The sequence below is a fragment of the Rousettus aegyptiacus genome, unplaced genomic scaffold, assembly GCF_014176215.1.
Source record: "Rousettus aegyptiacus isolate mRouAeg1 unplaced genomic scaffold, mRouAeg1.p scaffold_m13_p_2, whole genome shotgun sequence".
Taxonomy (NCBI): domain Eukaryota; kingdom Metazoa; phylum Chordata; class Mammalia; order Chiroptera; family Pteropodidae; genus Rousettus; species Rousettus aegyptiacus.
The window spans coordinates 2108960-2131854 of NW_023416295.1; the positions used below are offsets into that span (position 1 = coordinate 2108960).

Genomic DNA, 22895 nt, shown 5'->3' on the forward strand with positions numbered 1-22895 from the left:
GCCCCCTGCCCCCTGCCCCCTTCCCCGGCCCCCCACCCCTGGCCCCGGCCCCTGCCCGCCGTCCCCGGCCCCCTTCCCCGGCCCACCGTGAATGAGCTTCCGCTCTCTCCCCTTCCCCTGCAGTGACCGAGAGCGACGCCGCGGACATCGTCTTCCTGGTAGACAGCTCCGACGGCGTCCGGTCTGACGGCATCGCACACATCCGGGATTTCATCATCAAGATCGTTCGGCGGCTCAACGTGGGCCCCAATAAAGTGCGCGTTGGGGTGGTGCAGTTCAGCAGCGAGGCCTTCCCCGAGTTCTACCTGAAGACCCACAAGTCCCAGGCGGCCGTGATCGACGCCATCCGCCGGCTGAGGTTCAAAGGGGGGTCCCCGCTGAACACCGGCAAAGCTCTGGAATTCGTGGCCCGAAATCTCTTCGTCAAGTCCGCCGGGAGCCGGATCGAAGACGGCGTGCCGCAGCACCTGGTGCTGTTCCTGGGCGGGAAGTCCCAGGATGACGTGTCCAGGTTTGCGCAGGTGATACGCTCCTCAGGCATCGCGAGTCTGGGGGTCGGAGACAGGAACAGCGACAGGACGGACCTGCAGACATTCGCCAGCGACCCCGGGCGGGTGTTCACCGTGCGGGAGTTCCGGGATCTCCCCAACCTGGAAGACAGGCTGATGAACTCGTTCGGGCCCTCCGGGGTCACCCCCGCACCTCCGGGAGTGTACACGCCTTTCCCCCCGCACGCAGGTACGAGAGGTGGGGCCCGTGACTGCCGAGTGCGATGTGCACGCTGCTTTTTCTCAATTGAAAAATGTAATTAGCGTTCATCTGAACAACGTTCTCTTCTCAAGGTCGTCGGTGCAGACGATATTTGAAATTAGGTTCTAGAGAAACAATTCAGGTCCAATTGCAGGAAACACGCCCCAGGAGGCCTGTGGCCGTGGATTCCTCCGTGAGCACAGGAGGCTCATGACGGCCCCGCCGAAAGGTTCCGTAAAGGCGCGCCGAGGAGCGACAGCAAACTCTTCGGCTCTCGCAATAGGCGGCGTCTCCGAAGTGGGCCACGCCGTGCCCCACTCCGCTCCAGTCTCGGCCGCTTGCTCTAATTAGGAAACCGCCCCCAAATGCCATCGATTTTCAGCAGGGTCCCACGAGGCCCCCGGCATGCTGGCGGGCCGCCCTCCAGCGGCGTGTGGGGGCCGCTCCCCGCTCTCCGGTCTGTCCCTGCCAGCCCGTCCTTGCTCCGCCCCGATCCCGTCTCCCCCTCGTGTCTGGCCGGAGGAAGTGTCTGTCTAGCGGTGTTCCCGACAACCCCGAGGCCACAGGGCCCCCGAACCCGGAGCGCGGCCCCGTTTTGCACGCGAGCGCCCAGTCGGTCCCTGAGTTCTCACGTTCCCTTTCCGTTGTGTTGAAGCGCCTGGCCGCCTGCCGCCTTGTTTCTAGCGCAGTGTCCCGAGGGCTGTGAGCTCGAGGCGCGGAGGAGCGCGGAGGCGTTCCCCGGGGGCGAGCGCCGCGAACGTCTCGCCTCAGTAGTCATCTTCCCCTGCATGCCGTGCATCGGTGTTCCAGGTACGGAAACCAAACGTCCCCCCGTCTCTGTTTTGCTCGTGTGCAGATAAAAGGAAAGCCGACATCGTGTTCCTGCTGGACGGCTCCATCAATTTCCAGAGGAACAGTTTCCAGGAGGTGCTCCACTTTGTGTCCGAGATCGTGGACACGGTGTACGGCGAGGACGGGTCCATCCAGGTGGGGCTGGTCCAGTACAACACCGACCCCACCGACGAGTTCTTCCTGAAGGACTTCTCCACCAAGCAGCAGATCATCGATGCCATCAACAAGGTGGTCTACAAGGGGGGCAGGCATGCCAACACCAGGGTGGGCCTGGAGCACCTGCAGCAGAACCACTTCGTGCCGGAGGCCGGCAGCCGCCTGGACCAGAGGGTCCCGCAGATCGCCTTCGTCATCATGGGAGGCAAGTCGATGGAGGACGCTCAGCAGGCCAGCCTGGCGCTCACGCAGAGGGGCGTCAAGGTGTTCGCGGTGGGCCTGGGGAACACCGACTCCGTGGAGGCGGGGAAGATAGCGTCCAACAGCGCCACGGCGTTCGTCGTGGGGAACATCCAGAAGCTGTCGGAGCTGAAAGAGCAGGTTTTGGAGACGCTGGATGGCGCGATGCTGGAGACCTTGTGTCCGGGCGTGACCGACGTTTCCAAAGGTAACCTCCGTCGCGGGCGCCTCCGGTCCCGGCTCGTCCGCGTGCGCGAGCGGCACCCTTATCTGGGTCCCCAGTGCGGCCTCCGGAGTCCTCGGGCCTCGGTTACGTCAGGCACGTGCTTACATCTACGTGGGCTGGATCCTGGCGGTCGCCTAGCCCACGGGTCCCCGACCCTCAGGCTGCAGACGGGTACCGTGTGTGACCTGTTAGGAACCATGCCGCACGCCACGAGGTGAGCGGCGGGTGAGCGAGCGAAGCTCCGTCTGTGTCCGCAGCCGCTCCCGGCGCCGGCTTCACCGCCTCAGCTCCGCCTCGGATCCTCGGGCGCTAGGTTCTCCTAGGAGCTCTGGTCCCTGGTGCCGCAAAGGTTGGGGACCGCTGCCCTAGCCACTGGTGTGGGGTGTGCTTACGCGATGAGAGCGGAATCCTGTCTTTTCTTGCCCTTATGAGGCTTTCTTTTTCTCCTTAGTTTAATCCCCCAAATAATTCAAACCTAGTGACCTCTGTTTCTGTGCATAAGTTTATCAGATCAGTTATACGAGACCAGAGTCCTTGAGTTCTCGAGTGCATTAATTTTAAGCACAAGCGTGGGGGGCATTTAACGGCTGTTATGTATCATCCCCCAATCGATTAATGTCATGAAAAGAGAAAACGTGTGAAGGCGGCCTGCGGTTTTGGCCCCGCGGCGCCGGCACCAGCGTCCCCGTGAGAGAGGCGGATCCGAGCGTGTCTCACGGCTCACCCTTAGAGGTCTCCTTTTGCCCTCGACCGTGGCTTCTGGTCCGTGCCCCGGGGCTGTGCTGGTGCGTCGAGCTCACCTCCGCGGCCCGCTCATGCTCGCCGCCCGCTCTCCCCTCTCCAGCCTGCAGTCTGGATGTGGTTCTGGGCTTCGACGGCTCGAGGGACCAGAACGTCTTTGCGGCTCAGAAGGGCCTCGAGTCGAAGGTGGAGGATATCCTGAGAAGAATCAGCCAGATGCCGAGGCTGAGCTGCAGCGGCGGCCAGTCGCCCGCCGTGCGTGTGTCGGTGGTGGCCAGCACGCCCTCGGGCCCTGTGGAGGCCTTCGAGTTCTCCGAGTACCAGCCCGAGCTCTTGGAGAAGTTCCGGAACATGCGCAGCCAGCACCCCTACGTGCTCACCGCGGACACGCTGAAGGCCTACGGCGCCAAGCTCAGGCAGTCCTCGCCGAACGCCGTCAAGGTGCGCGCCCCGGGCCTCAGCTCCCTGTGCGCCCGGGCTCGGCGGGGTGGGCGGCACCGGATCCAACCCGGCACCGCGTCCTGGAGCGGGGACTCGCCTTGTCTTACCTGAGCTCCCAAAACAATCCCGGAAACCCGGCTTGAGGGATTAAGCGTGAGTGAGCAGAACGGGAGAAGAATTCAGGTTTATGTCCTACCCGTTCACCAGCTCTGTTCTCTCCACACATCTCTCTGCGCGTGTGCACGCACATACATGTTACTGTGCACACACGTGCACGCACATGGCACACACATGCATTACTGTGCTCACACGTGCGCACACATGGCACACACATACATGTTACTGCGCACACACGTGCATGCACATGGCGCACACATACATGTTACTGCGCACACACGTGCACGCAGATGGCACACACACATACATGTTACTGTGCGCACACGCACGCACATGGCACACACACACGTCACTGTGCACACACACATGCACATGGTGCACACACATGTTACTATGCACACACGTGCACATACATGGCACACACATACGTGTTACTGTGCACACACGTGCACACACATGGCACACACATACATGTTACTATGTGCGCACGCATACGCACGGTGCACACACACATGTTGCTGTGCACCCACGCACACACACGGCGCACACACATACATGTCACTGTACGCACACGTGCACGCACATGGCACACACACATGTTACTGTGCACACGTGCACGCACATGGTGCACACACATACATGTTACTGTGCACACACGTGCACACACATGGCATACACATACATGTCACCGTGCACACACACATGCACATGGCGCACACACATACGTGCTACTGTGCACACACGCACACACACGGCGCACACACATACATGTCACTGTACGCACACGTGCACACGGCGTGCATACATACATGCTACTGTGCACACACACATGCACACGGTGTACACATACATGTTACTGTGCGCGCACACACGTGCACACGAGTTCCAGAAACCACCGCGTAAATAGGAGAGCGAGGTAACCTGGTTTTATTTTCTCTGCTGCTGTGTTTCTTTAAAGTCAAGCATTACCGTCCACCCCACTCCCTTTCTACCCCCTTTACTGCTCAGTATCAAAGGGCTTTGAACTTGGGCCGATGAAAGGTTTTTGGCGCTGTTCCTCGGTTTCCCGAACTGCCAGGGGAGGTGTTCGAAGGGGCCCGTCTCCCTTCCAGGGGTCTGTGAGGTCCCTTTAATTTCCGCTGGGATCTGACTCGCCTTTTACCGCCAGGTGGTCATTCATCTTACTGATGGGGCAGATGGCAGCCTGGCCGATCTGCACAAGGCGTCTGAGGAACTCCGGCAGGGAGGTAGGTTCCGGGGCTTTCTAGACACGAGAGGGGGAGCCGGGTGACCACCGCTGTGCTGGTGACAGAGCACTCACTTGTGGGGTCCTGCGGGAGCTCCCCGCCCCCAGCGACCCGGCCCTGGCGCCCGAGGAGCCCGGACGCGCCACAGGCCGAGTCCTGGCACAGGGCCCCCAGCATCCCAGGCTCATCGCGTGGGGGAGCGTCTCGGAGGCACGCCGCGTTTGCACAAGAGCACAAAGGTTTGGTTCATGGAGTTGTATGAATTAGGAGTTACTTCATGGCCAAACTATTGCTCTATTTTTAATTTGTGACGATCACAGCTCAGAAATGCTGCACCATTAAGTGAAAATACACTTTAATTGTCAGGCAGGTAACAAAAACACGCTTTCCAAATTTAAGGTGACTGGATGAGCCGTGGAAGTGACTGGATAAGCACGATGCCTGTCCTCAGATGTCATGTTTGGTTGTCCGTTGCTTTGGAAATTGGTAGCACTGACTCCCAAAAAGTGGACGCCAACACCGGAAGTTTAGGGAGGGTTTATGGGAGCGAAATCTCTCACAGGGGCATTCCGCGTACGAGCCGTTTCCCGTGAGCGATGGAGATGAGGCGGTGTCACCTGGGTTTCGAGGGCTGCCCTTTCCGTTCTTCCTGCAGCAGGCCCGTGTCACGCAGGGGGAGGCCTGATGATTTATGTACGAAGACACTTCCTGGTCTCACTTCCTGTGTTTGCATTAACCCCTTGACTTATTGACATTGACATATCCAAGACCGTTGCTCTCAGGAGTCCAGCACTCCAGTATTTCAGCTCTTCGGGGTGGGCGGCTGGTCACGTTAAACATCTTGCAGTGCAAGGCCAAATTCTATACGGAAGTTTTCTTTCCAAAAAAAAAAAAAAAAAAGTTGGTGATGGCCAGAGGGGAGGGGAGTGAAGGGGCTGGGAGAATGGGGTGAAGGGTGAAAGAAGTATAAATTAATAGGGATGGATGGTCACGGGGATGGGGAGCACGGCACAGGGGTGCCGTCAGCAGGGGTGCGTTGGCCGGGTGGAGGGTCCGGGAGGGAGGGAGCAACTGGGGGGATCGTTTTGTGAACTGTATGGATGTCTAACCGCTGTACTGTACACGTAAACTAATTTAAATAAATAAATTGAAAAAGAAAGTCGGAGGGAGCCGGGCGGCTCAGGCTGCGGCCTCTCCCCGCAGGCGCCCACGCGCTGATCCTCGTGGGGCTGGAGCGCGCGGCCAACCTGGAGCAGCTCACGCAGCTGGAGTTCGGGCGCGGCTTCACCTACAACCGGCCGCTGAGCCTCAACCTGCTGGACCTGGACTACGAGCTGGCGGAGCAGCTGGTAGGTTCCCGAGTCGCCACCGCGGGGGACCCGCCGCGTCGCCTGTCACCGTGGGGCCTTCACCTGTCACCGTGGGGCCTTTGCCTGTCACCGTGGGGCCCACCCTTTAGGCTCCGGCCTTTGCGTCGGAGCTACGCCCTCCTTGGGCGTTTACTGAGACTGGAACTTGTTTTTCGCTTTGACAGGACAACGTGGCCGAGAAGGCTTGCTGTGGCGTGCCCTGCAAGTGCTCCGGACAAAGAGGGGACCGCGGACCCCTCGGCAGCATCGGGCCCAAGGTGCGGTGGCCTCGCCCTCTCCTCGTGCCCGAGACTAGATTTCAGAGGCGGGTCGCGGCCCGGGGCTGGGCGCTCTCTGAGCTGTTACTGCACGGAGACGGGGTGGGGTGGTCCTGGGGCTCGGTGGGCGGCCGGAGGGGAGGCCGGCGTCCACATGCCCATGCCCTTCTCCCGGCCGCAGGGCGGGGAGCCGCGCCTTCAGCGCCGGACCTCCGGTCCGCGGGAGCGTGTGTAACCAGCGGCCTCGCCGCGTGAGGTCGGGAGGGATGCTCACTGGCCTGAGTTCCGGGACACGGCCGGGCATTCTCGGTGGTTCCGGAGCCTTAAAGATCCCGATGGAAAGAACAAGGGCCCTGAAGTAACGAGGGGAAAACCGTTACGTGCAGGGGCGCGCCGAGGCCACGGCGAGTTTTAGCCCACTCCACGGCACGCAGGGGGCCGGGGGGACCCAGAGCCCCTGCCCCGCCCCCGAACCCGTGGGTGTCACCCCGGAACCGACTGGCTGGCTTCGTTGCAGGGCATGTCCGGAGAAGACGGCTACCGAGGGTACCCCGGGGACGAGGGAGGACCGGTAAGCGAGGTCGCCTCACCCCTCACGTTTCGCCCCTCCTCGTCCTCACGCGCTGGGACCGGACCGCGGGCCTCGCGTCTGCTCGGGCCGCGCGGCGCCCGCAGCGGGAGCACACGGCCTTGACACCGGCACCCGATTTCGACACGGCACCGCGGCACGGCGGCACAAGCCGGACAAGCGCGGCCACGGGCTCTTCCAGTGTCCCTGTCACGGGGAGGCGCGGCGTGGCCTCTGAGACTGAGCATGCTCCATGTGCACAGGCTGAGACACCCACGCAGGGGCCGGGCGGCGGGCGCGGGGCGCAGGGATCCTGCTCGGCCGTAGTTGGGGTTTCCCCCTTTGGGGGGTCTCCCAGGGGAGGTTGGCTGGCTCGGATGGTCGGCAGCCCCCCGTGGCTGTAGGGGCAGGTAGAGCCTTCAGGAAGTGGCTCTGGGGACGGACACGGCCTGAGAGGCTTTGAGACGCTGGGACGACGCCCGGGCGGGTGGGGGTTAAAGGCCCCAGGGAGCAGGCGGGGTCACAGGGTCCAGCCGGAGCACTGGGTCAGGGCTGGGCACAGGCTATGTCGGAGAGCCAGGAGCCAGGGCCGCAGAGAAGCAGTCAGGCCGAGGCGTCTCCATGGGGGCGCAGCACCCGCCTGCATGGGACGCCCACAGCCCCATGCACCCTCGGCCCCCCAGGTCCCCCTGCTCCAGGGAGGCCGTGCGCTGGGCCTGGGGCACAGGGATGCTGGAGGCTCCACCTGGCCGTCACGTTCCCTCCAAAACACCGTTTCCGACCAGCACCCTCCACAGTGACGCGGACTCGGCGGTGGCTCCGTGACAAGGAGCTCCAGCCCGCGACACGCCTCGGTCTCTCCTTGCAGGGCGAACGGGGTCCCCCTGGTGTGAATGGCACTCAGGGCTTCCAGGGCTGCCCGGGCCAGAGAGGCATGAAGGTACAGTGCGGGGTGCGCGTGTGGGTGGGGCGGGTGGCGGCCGTGCAGAGGGGGGCTGGTCTCCGAGCGGCTCCCGGTGGCCCTGGTGGCGGGCAGTGGCCGGAGCCTCGCCTGGAGCTTGGGGACCAGGGCGCACTGCAGAGGGGCCTGAGGACGGAGAAATCATTTCCTGTGGAAGCGAGAAGGAGCCAGGGACATTCATGAGGATGGACAGGCCGCGGGCCAGGGCGGAGAGGAGGCCGGAGCCGGGCTTCAGCCCTGGACCCCAGAGAAGCTGCACGCAGGGTGGGGGGTGGTTAGAGGAGACTCAGGCCCTGGGAGGTTCTTTGTGTGAACTGCTTGGATTGCAGGGCTGGTGGATTCTCTTGTTCACTGGCCGACGTTTGAAAGCAGGCGCAGAGGGCGAGGCCCCCGCACCTCGAAGCCTGTCCCTGGCTTCCGGGGCTGCCCCTCCTGCCCGGGGAGCCCAGCCCACCCACGGGTCAGGAGGGCAAACTGGCTTTACCGCCTGCCCGGGACGGCGAGAGGCCGTCCAGGCAGAGCCGTCTCAGGCTGAGTTTCCCGAGGCTGTGGAGGCTGTGGCCTCCGGGGGCGCGGCGGGCTGTTCTGAGGCTGAGGGGCCAGCCTCCGGGACCCCGCTGACGGCCCCTGTCCTTTCCTTTCCAGGGCTCTCGCGGGTTCCCGGGAGAGAAGGTACTCACACTGGTTTTTCTTTTTTACGCTGGAAACTTGCCCTGCATTTCTCATGTCTCCTCCGCCAGCATGGCCTCTGCCCTCACCTGTGTGTCTTGTCCCCTCGCAGGGTGAACTGGGGGAAATCGGCCTGGACGGTCTTGACGGTGAAGACGTAAGTGACCTCGCGCGGAGCCCGGCCAGTCCCCGTCACCGGCCCTTCCGTCTGTGGCGGACACTGTGCCAGGGATGACATTCTATCTCTGTCTTTGGCAGGGAGACAAAGGAGTGCCCGGCTCTTCCGGAGACAAGGGAGTCCCCGGGAGACGGGTATGTGCGTTTCCAGTGTTGTGGTCACAAAAAAAACCCTCAACATTTCGCTTCGGGACGGTTTATTCCACTCGTGCACGTTGAGATCACTTCCGCCAAGCGGCCTTCCCTGACCTCTTCTGGGGGCGGGGGGTACCCCTGGCATCCATGTCCCCTGACCACGGTGACACAGCACATTACGTGGTCTTATCTGGAGACTGTCTTACAGAGCAGAGATTGAATTTGTTTTGTCATAAACACAGAGCAGATCCCCAGTAAATATTTGTGAATTACCTGAACAAATCAGAAATGTTTGGATGTAATGTTACCCTCTTGGCAGAAGAGTAGATGTTTAACTTTGGTCTGCCGAGGATTTGAGAATTGCAGAGGTGATTATAAGGGGTGAGATAAGAATTCTAAACTCTAGTGTTTAGTCTCAGCCTGTGTTTTTTTTTGTTGTTGTTGTTGTTGCTGTTTTTTTTATTCAGGGTGACAAAGGACCTCAAGGAGAGAAAGGAGAAAGAGGAGATGCTGGGATCAGAGGTGACCCGGTGAGGAAGGCTCCTTATCGCCAGTTTGAGACTCGGGTCTGGGGAGGTTGAAGACAAGGGTTGAAAGGAAGAACCTCACTTTAGAAATCGCTTTAAAACGTGTCGATAAAATACGCGGCTTGTCCTTTGCCTGGAATTTTGGCGTCGCCGGGGACGCGTTTGCTCCCTTAGCTGCAAAGATAAGTGTTGGCAAGGCCCGGCCTGCGAAGACCTGAGGAGTGGCCCAGAAATGTGGTCTCGGGACGTTTTAATCCAGCGGGACTGGGGGGGTCAGAAAAATGTCGGCGATGATTCGGGTGCCAGGCGCTGGGGGCCGGTCCCGTTAGGCACTTCCGCCTGCATGGCGTCCGTCCCTCTCTGACTGGACCTGGCCATGGGGTCGGCCAAGAATTGTCAGCCCCAGACGGGGACGCAGTGGCTCTTACGCCCCGTGTCCTCGCCTGGAGGACAGGAGGCCGGCCGGCCACAGTCATCTGCTTACAGGTTCTACAGAGCTGAGCGTAAGACAGAAAAGCCGCAAACCCTTCTCTCCTCCTAGAGCGAACTTAAAGTGCCCTTTTCCTGCATACATGGCTCATATCCGTGACCCGTGTTGTTTTCAGGGTGACTCAGGTCGGGACGGTCAGCAGAGAGGACCCAAAGGAGAGACCGGAGACATCGGGCCCATGGTATCGTTCCTAGACGCTCTGTGCCGAGGGCCAGGGACAGACCGCACGCGGGCTCGTCCCCAGCCACAGAGGCCACGGGAGGGGTCTTTACGGCTGCGGATGCGTGAGGGAGGACGGGAGCAGAGGGCTCCCCGAGGCCACCTGTGTGTCCGTGTTTGGGAAGTCTCCACTGGGGACCGGAGCAACCCTCCACGAGGGACTTCTCTGTGGAACAGGGGCCCCTTAGATGTTTACGGGAAGCGCGGGTCACGACAAAGGCGCCTGCAGGCGGGAGTGCGCCTGGGGCCACGTGCCCCCCAAAGTGTCCCCCCACCGTGCACCACGCCGCCCCCCGCGGTGCCCCCGCAATGTTGCTCAGCTAGACCTTCTTTTCTGCAGCTGAGAGTCTCACGTTTCTTTTCTTTCCCCCTCCAGGGTCTCCCTGGGAGAGACGGGGTGCCTGGGGGCCCCGGAGAACCCGGGAAGAATGTGAGTGCCTGGAATGGCTTTGGGGCGGGGCTCTGCTTGACGTTAGCAAGTGTCCCTTGAACGCCGACACTTCCCCAGCGACTTTTTACTTGGAACTTTAAGGGGATTTCTGGAACCATCGTCACCCGAGTCTTGGCGCCTGGAGAATTCTCTCATTCTCATGGTTCCCTCTGTGCTTTGACCCGTCCCACCGGAAACCCCACTGCCTTCCCTCTCCCCAAAACGCATGGAGCAGACCCTTCTTAAAGGGGTGTCTCGGCTGCTTCCGAACGCTTGGCCGGGTTTCATCCACGGGATGTTTCAGAGCTGGAAACAAAGGCATGACTCTGGGAGCGGGGCGGGCGGGGCTGCGGGGGTGGGCTCAGGAAGGCGGCCGGGCTGTGTCCTTGTTGTGGCTTTATAAATCCGTCGGTGCGTGCGCTGCTGGGACTCCAGGAGCGCGGGCAGGTGGTGTTCCAGGGGGCCACGTCCAGCCGCTGCTCTGCTGGGCGGTGTCGGCGGCAGGACGGCTCCCCGCGGGCCTCGCCTTCGCGTCTGCCGAAGCTCGCTGGAGCCAAAGCAGCAGCAACGGCCTGCAGGACGTCGTCACAGGCTTCCGGGGCCCGGGGCACGCAGCGCCGCCGGCCTCTGGTCGCACTCCAGGCCGTCCCGTTGCGGAGGGGCCAGCCAGGCTGCTGCTCTGTGGAGGGGTGACCTGGCCCTGCCCCTCCCCACTGGTCCATGGGGGGAGGCCAAAGTTGTCCATGAAAGAAGCTGCCACCGCAGTGAATAATGGCAAAGTGGCCGCCCCAGAAGGTCACCGGGCCGGCCCCCTGGGAGCGCAGGATGTGGGTCTCGGGTGGACGCGGCAGTGGGCCGAGCCAGCAAAGACACACCGGGACGATTACTCGCTCCCGTCCCAAGCCTTCCCGCCGAGGAGGAGGCCGTCGCCAGGCAGGAGTAAATGGGTCACAGCACGCCCACGTCCACACGTCCACGTGGGCTCGGGGTCAGCTCTGGAGCGTGGGGAAGATGTTGCTCCGTCGTGAGGCTCGCTAATACTTCTGGGCGTTCCAGTCCCGTGTGGATGCGGGCCTGGGCATTCTGGTCCTGTGCGTGTGCGCTTGGACGCGAACCTGGGTGTTGCGGTCCCGTGTGTGCACCTGGACGCGAACCTGGGCGTTCTGGTCCCGTGTGCACACTTGAACGTGGACCTGGGCATTCTGGTCTTGTGTGCGTGCACTTGGACGTGGACCTGGGCGTTGCGGTCCCGTGTGCACACTTGAACGTGGACCTGGGCATTCTGGTCTTGTGTGCGTGCGCTTGGACGCGGACCTGGGCGTTCTGGTCCCGTGTGCGTGCGCTTGGACGTGGACCTGGGCGTTCCGGTCCCGTGTGTGCACCTGGACGCGGACCTGGGCGTTCCGGTCCCGTGTGCACACTTGAACGTGGACCTGGGCATTCTGGTCCCGTGTGCGTGCGCTTGGATGTGGACCTGGGCGTTCCGGTCCCGTGTGTGCACCTGGACGCGAACCTGGGCGTTCCGGTCCCGTGTGCGTGCGCTTGGACGTGGACCTGGGCGTTCAGGTCCCGTGTGTGCACCTGGACGCGGACGTGAGGCGGTGTCGCATTGGGCCAGGCGGGCTTGGCGAGGTCGGGATGCCTTTCCGTTATAAGTAGCGCATTTCGTTACTGCTCTCTACAGTTAGGAAAACGGTAGGAAAATAGGCAGCTTGACATCCCACCCCACATTCCGTATTTGAAGTTGGCCTAGATCGTGGAGCCCAGAGGAGTCGTTATTTTGCTTGGCAGACCTGAAGTAATTCCCAGAACTTCCGTTGGGGTGACTAACAGGGCCGCGTGGGAGCGGAACCTCACTGAGACGAGGGCAGGAAGGAGGGCGCCTGCCACGTGGGTTTCCTCGGGGCCGACCGAGCGCGGGGTCTGGCTCCGGGCGGCCGGACGCGTGGGCGGGGTTGCGGACGCCCCCGGGCTCTCTCCTCGGCCCCCCTCACGTTCTCCTGGCTTTTCCCACAGGGCGGCTTTGGCCGGAGGGGCCCGGCGGGAGCTAAGGTAAGCCTCCGAGTTGGCGCCTCTTTTCCGTCACCGCGGTGTGACTCACCACGTGCTCTCAGGCGGCCATCCTCAAAGGGCACAGCCGTGGCCGCCCGCGAGTTAGAGCGTCCCTTCTCCTTCGCCGTTGGGGCTCGCATCTCCATTCGCTGGCGCCGTCCTTCGTCCCGGCTCCTTAAATGTGGCTTCTCCTAAACTGATTAGCAGTGGGGACGGGGTGGGGACGGACAGGGAGAAAGGTGGCAGTCGGTGCCCGGGACACCCCCCGATCACGAAGCGCCCACTTAACTGGTCGTGAGCAAGCCACGGCGTCTCCAAGGCGTGGGTCTGAGAGAGAGAAACCCTCATTTCACAAAGCTGCCTTGAAGAAAGGCGAGGCAAGAGAAATGCACGATTTTCAGAATGAGCAGGGACGGCCGGCCCCACGCCTTACACCCGGCGCCCCGGAGTTACTGGGTCGACGGCTTCGAAGCCCCGCACAGGGCTGGGATCGTCGTCCGGCCACGACTGTGGGGCCGAGGGCCGCCTCTGGCGCAGCCCCCCGAACCCTCTTCTCTCTCTCTCTCTCTCTCTCTCTCACAGGGGAACAAGGGCGGTCCCGGCCAGCCCGGCTCCGCGGGGGAGCAGGGGACCAGAGGCGCTCAGGTCAGTGCGCTACGCGGCATGCCTCGTGGCATTTTCCCAGATGCCTCAGTATTTCGTTTACGTTGAGGTCGCAGCCCATTTTACAAAACTGAACACGAAACTAAACAGTTTAGAGTGAACGACTCAGTGGCATTTAGCGCATTCGCGGTGCCGTGTGACCTCCAGCTCTGTCTCGGTCGAAAGGTTTCATCATCCCCAGAGGCGACCCTGGGGCCACTTAGCCCCTCCTCCCGCCCCTCCCCTGCCCCGGCTCCTGGCGACGCCGACTTCCTTTCTGTCTTCACGGACGCGCCTGTCTTGGACATTTCACGTCAACGGAACCACCCGACAGGCGGCGCTTTGTCCGGCTTCTTCCGCTAGCGCCATGGTCTTGACTTTGGCCGTGTCGGAGCCCATGTCAATGCTTCATTCCTTTTGACGGCCGAGTAACATTCCCCGTGTGCCGCGACCACAGTGCGTTTATCCGCCCGTCGGTGGGTGGACGCCCGGGCCGCGGCCGGGGCCTGGGGATAGCGCCTCTCGGAACGTCCGTGCACACGCTTCCTTTCCACCGCATGTTCCTTTCTAAACCGCCCACGTCCCCGGCTGCCGCCGCGACAGGAGCCTGGCCCCGGGGCCTTGTGGGCACCGGCGAGGCTCTGGGCTCCGTGGAAAATGCGGGCGTCACCTGAGCTTTTTCAGGGAGCGTCCCCTGACTCGGCACTCACATCGGCCTTTCCACTCTCCAGGGTCCACCCGGCCCCACCGGCCCCCCAGGCCTGATTGGTGAACAAGGCATTTCCGGGCCGCGGGTAAGTTCAGCCGGTCGCTGCCCCCGGCTAGCTAAGCGGGCGGCTCAGAGCGGGTGGGCTGAGGGTCCGTGCGTGGCTCTGAGGAGAAGCCTCGATCTCAGGCCGGCCTCGGTCCTCCCAGCTGCGGGCCGGTTTACCTGAGGAAGTGGCGGCCCTCTTCCTGGGCACTCCAGGGCCTCCGAGGTCCCCACTTGCGCTGTGACCGAGAACTCTGACACGTCCTCTGGCCGTTAGAGGTGGTGGGCAGATGTGCAGTTACAGCCAGGCTGGGACCAGGCCCCCGGCACCGCCCGCCCTGCTGTCCCTCGTGTGTGACAGGAACCAACCTGTCATCGTCACGGAAAGGACGATGATGGAAAGCTGGCGATGGGCGGGCCTGTTGCCACCGAAAGGCACCAACGTGCTTTGCCGTGGAAGCTGGATCTTGGCGAGAGTTGTCGTTTGCTTGGGAAGTCCTTCTCCAGTTTTGAAATCTGACAAATACCTGTTTTTAAAGTTTGGGTTCCCTGCCCTCCGAGCAGCCGAGGCTCAGCTGGGGCAGGGATGAGGCGAGCCCTGGAGAGGGCTACCGAGTCTTGCGCGCGGACTAGTGGTTGCCATGCTCATTAGGTCGCCCCTGGGCGGGGCGAGCTGCCCCTCCACCCCCCAGGGAACGCTGGGCCACGCACTCCCTCAGCAGACAGCTGCGCCCAGGTCGCCACACCTGTCTCGCCAGGTGTCACTGCGGCGTGTGGGGAGGGAGAGGGACGCGGCCGCGTGACACCTGGTGCTCGCCGTCTGGTCCGGCCTCGGACACACCTGCACACGGAAAACCGCACTGGCGCGCGGGGGCGAGACCACCCGAGCGGTCACGCCCATGCGTGGGTCTGCGCAGGCCACGGCCATGCGCCTTTGCGACGTGTGGGGGTCTCCGGGGGGCGCCTGGGCGGGGTGCCGCGCCCCGCCCTCTGTGGGCGGGGGCGGGGCAGGGGTCAGACCCGGTGGCTTGGAGGGTGGCCGATTCACTGACGCACTGCTGTCCTCCAGGGGAGCGGAGGGACCCCGGGCGCCCCTGGAGAACGCGGCAGAGCCGGCCCCCTCGGGAGAAAGGTTTGTCTTGGCAAAGGCGGCGCTCGGTCCTGCGCTCTCGCCCGGCCAGGCCCTCAGCGGCCTGCCCCTCCCCGTCCCTCCCCGTCCCTCCCCCGTCCCTCCGCTGGCTCCTCCTCCTCCTCCTCCCCCTCCCCCTCCTCCTCCGCTTGGCCCCGCCCCCGCTGATGGCTGGTTTGGCGTTAGGGCTCCTGTCCCCACCACGGCTCCCGCTCCCTGGCTTGGCTCCCCGGAGCTGGAACCCGCCAGCGGCTGCGGGTGACCCGATCTGCTCATGCCGTGGCTCCTGACGAGGGCTCAGCACCCCCGGAGCCGGCGGGGTGGACGGCGGCCCCGCGCAGGGCTCCCGCGCCGCGCCGAGCACGCACCCCTAATGCGGGTGCTGCGCGCAGCGCCTCTGCCCGCCGTGCCGCGCCCACCGCAGAGCCGCGCGCCACCTGGGGCGCCCGCAGCGTGCTCCGCGAGGGCCCCGTGGGGACCGGGTCGCCAAGCCTCGAGAAAAGCCACCGTTTATCACGACCAGCCGGAAAGGGCAGCATTTCCTCAGTCACAAAGTGTCCACGTGCATCCAAACTCGTCCCCTTTGCTGGGTCTCCCTGCTGAGCCACCCCCGCCCACTCCCAGGGGTCCTTTCTCCCTCTTCTCTCCGCCAGCACGTCCCACGCCAGGTCCATGAAGCGCGCACGCGCGTGCACCCCGACCCTCCTGGATTCTTTGCGGAGTCCAGTCCTGCACGGTGCAATTTAAAAACTGTGTTTATCAAAATCTAAACGGCGAAGCTGGCAGCTGGCAGCAGCCCCGCGGGGGGCATTGCCCGGAACAGGCCGGGGCTCGGGGGCACATTTCTAACCGGTCCCAGACGCTCAGCGGTCCCAGCCTCGTTTCTCGTTTGCAGGGTGAGCCCGGAAACCCAGGACCGAATGGAGGAGTCGGGAGTCGGGGCCCCCGTGGGGAGACGGTAAGGCCAACATATGGGCAGTGGGCGGGGGTGGAGGGGCGAGGGGCTGCATTTCTATGAAGGAAAAAGAAATCTACAGACTATGGGGAATTTTTAAAAAATGAATTAGTGTACCCAAAAACTATATACATGGGCCTGGTTGATCTGACTGACAAGCCCAAAGCTTTAAAATATGTATCTGGTGTATTTAACTTTTCTACAGCTAATTAACGTTAAAAAAAAATCAATTTCTGTTAGTCTTATTCTCAGAAGCAGAGGGGGGAAAAAATCAGAACCTAAAATCTAGTCCCACCGTTGAGGGACGCCGATTCCTGATTCTGCTTCCACGGGTCTGGGAACAATAACTGTGTGGCCGTCGGTGCCCGTTTAAACCGCGCATTATCTAAGTAGCATGTCTAAGGTATGCGCTAGAGATGTCAACGCACGTTTCACGGAGATTCTTCTGATTCTTTCAAAATGATAAGTCGAGTCCAGTTCCGAACCCCACCTCCCCCCTGCCCTGTGAGAGGGCGATAGGTCAGGTCCGAGGGGGAGTTTGGGGGTGCACATCTAGTGATGAGCTGGAAGGAAGGGGCGGGGCGCGGGGCGCGGGGGACGGGCCGAGCACGGGAGACTCAGGACGGCGTGCGAGAGACGGAGTCCCCGGTGCGTGCGCTGTAGCAGAATCAGACGCAGAGATGCACAGAGTCGGGGCGACCTTCGGGGTCAGCGCCGAGCCCCCCGGCTTTGATGATGAGTCTTAGATTCCGCGTCTCAGCGGTCCCGTTACCAGCAGCTGCCGGGAGTTCTTCACACTGGCGATCCGCCGTTCGCCCGCGGACCGCCCCGGGCCCGGCCTCTCACAGACGGGGCGTCGCTAGCTCCTGGAGGGCGAGGGAGCCGCAGAAACACTTCCCTGAGCTGTACCTTGATCTCGGAACATCTGAGAGACCCAGGGGTCCCCTGCTCAGGGCTCGGGACAGAGGGGGCTGTGGCGTGTCCCACACTGTGGCCTGCAGTGACACCATCTTTCCGCACATAGGGAGACGATGGGCGAGACGGAGTCGGCAGCGAGGGACGCCGAGGCAAAAAAGTACGCACCCCGACAGACGCGCCGTGATTCTGAAGAGCCCCTTCTCCCAAGTTTCTTGTAACATACTGATCTACTTTTCTCTTAATGACTCTATGGATATATGTACTTTTCGGCGCAAGAATAATTTATCTCAGATGAATTAAGATTGGGAGTAAGTATCGAGCCATTTCTTTATCTTTTCTAGGGAGAAAGAGGGTTCCCCGGATACCCAGGTCCCAAGGTAAATTCCCCGAGTGGTGAGCCGGCACCGCGGTTTGGGGGGCCGGGGTCTGCTGTGTCCACGGGCTGCGCATCCGAATTTCTGGGCTCTAGTCTTGGACGGGCCACTTATGAATGAGTGATGCTGGGCGAGGCCTCAGCCGCTCCGTGATTCTCCCTCATCTGTCACGTGGAGGTGACAGTGTACACTCGTCACGGTGCTCACAAACCTTGAAATGCTGTCATCTGGATGGTATCGCCATTGTGGGTTCCGTACGCGGAGGCCGAGTCTGTGAAAGGCGCAGGGCCACTGGGGACCGGGGGAAAAGTAGAGCGGAGTTAGCCATTTGGCCGCCCCGGGAGGTGTGGCCAGGCGTGCCAGGGACCTCGAGCAAGACCTCGGTTCCCGAGCTGAACGTGCCACTGCCTGGCTCTCTCCCCAGGGTGTGTCCGGTGAGCCGGGAGGAGGTGGAGCTCCAGGACCCAAAGGCATCAGAGGCCGAAGGGTGAGTCTGCCCTCGCCGCGGCTGCGGGTGGGGACGAGGCCAGGTGTGGGAGGGCGTCCGGCCACCGATGCCTCCACGCTCCTTTGAACAGCATCCCCTCCCCCCACAGCCTGGCCACTGATCCTACGGGGTGGGAGAACGGGAGCCCTAAGCCGTAGACCGATGTCCCCAGGACCCGCTGGGGCCGTGGCTGTGACGAACCCCTCATGACGAGGTTCCGAGAGCCCCTTCCTCTCGCACAGCTCGAGGGCCGCTAGTTCATGGTCCACTCCCAGCATGGCAGGCAGCACAGGGACCTGAGTCTCAGAGTGAGCGATTGCGAGGTCTGTGTGGTCACACTTGGTCCTGCTGGACGGTGAGGCGGCAGGCTTTCCTGAGGCGTGTGGCGTTCCCAGGCGCCCACACTCAGGGCTGAGCCAGGCGGACACCACGTGCCCCCCCCCCTCCCGCCCACCGAGAACGGCTCCTCTTCCCTGAGCCACTCGCGGTCGTGGGTGACTCTTTTCAGTGTTTATTTACTTATCCTCCTGAGGCTGCTCCGAGCCTTGAATCAGCAAATCGTGGTCTAGACACGGGTAAAAGTTTCTAACGGTTATTTTAGCTTAAAACGTAGGTAAAATCATAGTATTCATCCTGTTAATTTGCTCAGCAAGACTGCCAAACTAGATCATTTATGACTCGAGATGGGGTTTTAAACCTGAGATTGGTGATCCAGGCCAAACGGTGACCTAACCGTCAGCTACCGAGTCCTCGTGCATCCATGGACAGTCTTAAATGGTTCTTAGCAAGCCCCTGTCTTGCCTGACCCTCCGGAGCAGGTGGCCGTGGGGAGATGCACATCAGACTCGTTAAGGCTATTTGTCCCCACACTTGCGCGTTGGAGACACACGGTTCCAGCAAGTGAGGGATTTGTCGTGGGCACAGGGGAGGTTGGCTCGGATGACCTCCGGTGCCTTCCCCAGCTGCGAGAGCTGAGAATTTTCCTTTTCCTGCTACAACCGAATGATGCTTGTTCTGCCCTTTGTAGGGAAATTCGGGACCTCCGGGGACGGTTGGACAGAAGGGAGACCCTGGTTACCCAGGACGATCTGTGAGTACCCCGCCGGACGCCTGCCCCGCGGTCCCCGAAACGCCGGCCCCCCGCCGTCTCCCTCCCCCACAGCGAGGGCTTCTACATTTTTGTCATTATCCTTGTTATTTTTGACTTTTAAACCACTTCCCCTCCTACGCTACGATGGAGAAAAGAGCTTTTGCGTTTTGGGGGAATGAGAAAGTCTTGGGGCGAGTTTCACGTGGCACTGTCTGGTCTGGGGTGTGTCGCGACCTTCCTGACCTCCGTGTCAGGTCCTCGCGTGAGGCTCGTGCAGGACACAGTAGACCATTCTAGCAGCTTTTGGTGGCTTCTTGTGGAAGAGTATAGTTACGTCAGACCTCGGCTTGGGGGGCGCTTCCTTTGGTCCACGAACCCCCAAGGGAGCTGCCGCTTCACGGTTCAGAGCCTGGGGGCGTCTCCCTGCCGCCTGGAGCCAGGCGGGCGGGCGGGGCCCCTCTCAGCCCCTCTCCCCGTATTTGAACGTCTTCCTTCATGGACATGGTTGGTTTCAGAGGAGAATTTTAACGGTGATGCCGGACACGGAAAATCGCTCCTGGGAGTGAAAGTCCAGCGCTTGGACTGGTCGAGTCCGGGGAGGGAGGCCGAGTCAGGGGTTCGAGCGTGAGGAGCGCCCCTTGCGGGTCGAGGGCCCGGTTGCAGTGGGCGGCGGGTGGGCAGAAACAGCCTTATGGGCAGACTCCCGAGTGGCCCCCGCCAGGCTGGACACGTTCCAGGACGAGACAGGGGCCGAGGGCAGCCAGGGTCACCCTGGGGTGCTGACAGAAGGGACGCTGTGGGCCCGACTCTGACGGGTAGCTGAGCGACCCCTCACCGCCCTCCTGCGAACAGGGTGTGAGGACGTGCTCCCCTCTCCGGGGGGGACGGTGTCTGGGCTCGAGTCCCCGGATGTGCGATGAGCCTCCAGGTTCTCAGGCTGTGAAGCTATTTACCTCTCAGGGGGAATGGTTTGTCCTCAAATTCTTCTTGTTTTTGCTCTTCGATGGGTAAAGTCCGAGTGATAGGGAGATCCCAAAATGACTCGGGTCGGCCGAGGTCGCCCCGCTTCCTGTCCTGTGAGGTCGCCCCGCGCCCGTCCCGCCTCTGCGGCCGCGTCCAGGGCGGCCGAGGTCGCCCCGCGCCCGTCCCGCCTCCGCGGCCGCGTCCAGGGCGGCCGAGGTCGCCCCGCGCCCGTCCCGCCTCCGTGGCCCGTCAGCCTCTCCCTCTTGCTTTCCAGGGCCCCAAAGGCAACAAAGGCGCCGTGGTCGATGTAAGTTGCCCGCGTGCGGCGCGCCCCGTGGTCCTGCCGGGCCCCCGCCTGCCCTCCTCATGCCTTCTTTCCTTTCCCCTTGAAGCAATGCGCCCTTGTCCAGAGCATCAAAGACAAATGCCGTAAGTACTCGATCCTCTGCCGTCCGTCACCCCTCGCCCGAGGCTCCCGCGCGGCCGCCTGTCCTTCACGCCCCCTCTGCTTCCTTTGCAGCCTGCTGCTACGGTAAGTCGATCGCAGAAGCCCGACTTCCTTCTGGGCACAGAGGACCCCTCCTCCGGTAAGTAAGGCCTGGCTTTGCGAACCCCCACTTCCCACAGGGCCCCTGGAATGCCCCGTCTTCCCTACGGAACTGGCCTTTGCTTTAGACACCTCCGAAGGGGTCACCCAGGATGCGTTTAGCCGGATGAGGGAAGTGCTGTTGAAGATCGTGGGTGACCTGACCATCGCCGAGAGCAACTGCCCGCGGGGGGCTCGGGTGGCCGTGGTCACCTACAACAACGAGGTGACCACGGAGATCCGGTTCGCCGAGTCCAAGAAGAAGTCCGTGCTCCTGGACAGGATCCAGAACCTGCAGGTGGCCCTGACGTCCAAGCAGCAGAGCCTGGAGGCCGCCATGTCCTTCGTGGCCAGGAACACGTACAAGCGGGTGCGGAGCGGCTTCCTGATGCGGAAGGTGGCCGTCTTCTTCAGCAACAAGCCCGCACAGGCGTCCCCGCAGCTCAGGGAGGCCGTGCTGAAGCTCTGGGACGCCGGGGTCACGCCCCTGTTCCTCACGACCCGGGAGGACCGGCAGCTCGTCAACGCCTTGCAGGTGCGTGGCCCGGGCGCTCCCGCGTCCCCTCCCGCCCGTCTCGGGCCCCGGGACGGCGCTCGGGGGCACCTGTGCCCTCCTCCGCGTCCACGCCCCAGAGTTAGCAGACGGTGCGGCCGCGACCGTCTCCGGGGCGATCCCCAGGGCGGCCTCTGGCTCGGCGCTGGGTCTACGGGCCCCTCCTCACGCATTGGAGGAGCCGCCCCGGGGGCCGAGCCGGGGGGCCTGCCACCTCCCAGCGAGGTCCCCAGACAGCAGTGACCGTAGCAACCCGGTGTGAGCCGCTGTGCGACCCTTTCTTCGGCCGGACTCACGTCCCCCGTCAGCCCGTGACGCGCCAAGTGCTCCCTTGCCGCTCCCTCCAGTAACTCGTTTAATTGCTACAATTAATCAGTGACTCTGTGCATGGTGCACGCCGGGCCGGGCCGGGCGGGGGCGGGCGGGGGCGGGGGTGGGAGCCGGGAGGCCCTAGCTCCAGGTGCAGCCCGCCCGCCTCCTGGCTCTAAGTCTCCGAAGGGACCAGGGTCGCGTCAGGCCACCTCTCCGGCCGGTCGTAGACGTCTCAGCGGCAGGAGGCGTGGCGAGGGGAGAGGGCGGCTGCCGTCCTGCCTCCCGAGCTGGACGTTCTGTGGCCTTCCCGCCGCCGCCGTCGGCGGGACAGCGGGCCACCGCTGCCATCTCGGGATTTCTGCCGGGCCGCAGGGCAGAGGAGCGCAGAGCCCTGGGCTCGGGCCACCACCCGGCCGGCCGGCCGCGCGCTCTTGAAAGGGGCCCTTTGGCATCCGCCTCCCCACCCCGACCCTTGCAGGCTGAGTGACCCGGAAGCAAACGTGTTTCTTAGCAGCGTGGGTTCGACAGGTTTGCAAGGTTACTCTTCCGTTAACTAAATTTATTCACCAAATGAACAATCAGCAATGGCGTGCCAGGCGCCGTGATGGGCAGGACTCCTGGAATCGTCCAGAAATGATTCCATTACTTGCTTTCCATCGAATCCCTCCGTAAACCCGGGAGAGCGGGCGAGAGATGGAGCTACCACTCGCCGGTTGCTGAAAATAACGGGGTTATTTAAGTCTCCGCCGTTTGCTAGAGGCTACAGCAGGCGCTTTACGTACATTATCTAATTTAATCCTCCAGATAACGCCATTGTGAATTTACCGTTATCCCCATTTTACCGCCGAGGGAACCGAACCCCGCAGAGGTTAAATAATTTGGCTTCGGGTCCAGCAGGAAGGCAGGAGCGGGGTTTGAGCTCCCGCTCATCTTATCAGAGGCAAACCTTTATTTTCCCATCAGACTCAGTGCCTCCCCTTAACCCTCCCTCAAAAAAGTGAGAAGATACCGATCCACTGGGAAGTTTGTTTTGCTGGCGTGGCGCTAATTTACCCCCCAGCTGCATTTTCGAGGAGTCCCTCGTCTTGAGCAGGGCCACCCAGCGTTGCCTTTCCTTTGCACCAGATCAATAACACAGCCGTGGGGCACGCGCTTGTCCTGCCCGCCAGGAGGGACCTCACCGAGTTCCTGAAGACCGTCCTGACCTGTCACATCTGCCTGGGTAAGGCGCTCCTCCGCCGGCCTCACCTGTCCGGCTGCCGCTGCGGATCACCCTCTCCGTGGAGGGACGTGTGAAGGGCTTGGGGGTCAGGAAGCCCGCGGTCCCCGGTGTCAGCACCGCATACGCGGGTTCCAGGGTTGAAGGGAACTCCCCGAATGGAGCTGCTCTTCGATCGATAGAGAATGATTAGTTTTATAGGTAATAAAGGGTCATGTGGGCTCTGCTCACATTTTTGACCTTGGAGTCTGGATTTTAAAGATCCGGCTTTGGGACTTTCTAGAACATACT

The 22895-nt window shown here is 62.3% G+C and overlaps 1 protein-coding gene across 8 annotated transcripts in view; it reads left to right on the plus strand.

Annotated features, from left to right (window-relative positions):
- The window catches only part of COL6A3 (collagen type VI alpha 3 chain), a 73140-nt gene that overhangs the window by 35552 nt on the left and 14693 nt on the right, over nt 1–22895 (plus strand). For all 8 annotated transcript variants that reach the window (XM_016144292.2, XM_036236439.1, XM_036236440.1 and 5 more), the window contains 28 exons: nt 124–738; nt 1607–2206; nt 3069–3406; nt 4692–4770; nt 5974–6119; nt 6305–6397; nt 6915–6968; nt 7834–7905; nt 8572–8598; nt 8708–8752; nt 8854–8907; nt 9375–9437; nt 10040–10105; nt 10520–10573; nt 12590–12625; nt 13208–13270; nt 13999–14061; nt 15088–15150; nt 16043–16105; nt 17127–17177; nt 17362–17397; nt 17819–17881; nt 18909–18971; nt 20209–20241; nt 20327–20363; nt 20455–20466; nt 20562–21055; nt 22511–22607. In XM_016144292.2, the coding sequence (XP_015999778.2) occupies nt 124–738; nt 1607–2206; nt 3069–3406; nt 4692–4770; nt 5974–6119; nt 6305–6397; nt 6915–6968; nt 7834–7905; nt 8572–8598; nt 8708–8752; nt 8854–8907; nt 9375–9437; nt 10040–10105; nt 10520–10573; nt 12590–12625; nt 13208–13270; nt 13999–14061; nt 15088–15150; nt 16043–16105; nt 17127–17177; nt 17362–17397; nt 17819–17881; nt 18909–18971; nt 20209–20241; nt 20327–20363; nt 20455–20466; nt 20562–21055; nt 22511–22607 (3480 nt within the window). The remainder of the gene's footprint in view (nt 1–123; nt 739–1606; nt 2207–3068; nt 3407–4691; nt 4771–5973; nt 6120–6304; nt 6398–6914; nt 6969–7833; nt 7906–8571; nt 8599–8707; nt 8753–8853; nt 8908–9374; nt 9438–10039; nt 10106–10519; nt 10574–12589; nt 12626–13207; nt 13271–13998; nt 14062–15087; nt 15151–16042; nt 16106–17126; nt 17178–17361; nt 17398–17818; nt 17882–18908; nt 18972–20208; nt 20242–20326; nt 20364–20454; nt 20467–20561; nt 21056–22510; nt 22608–22895) is intronic.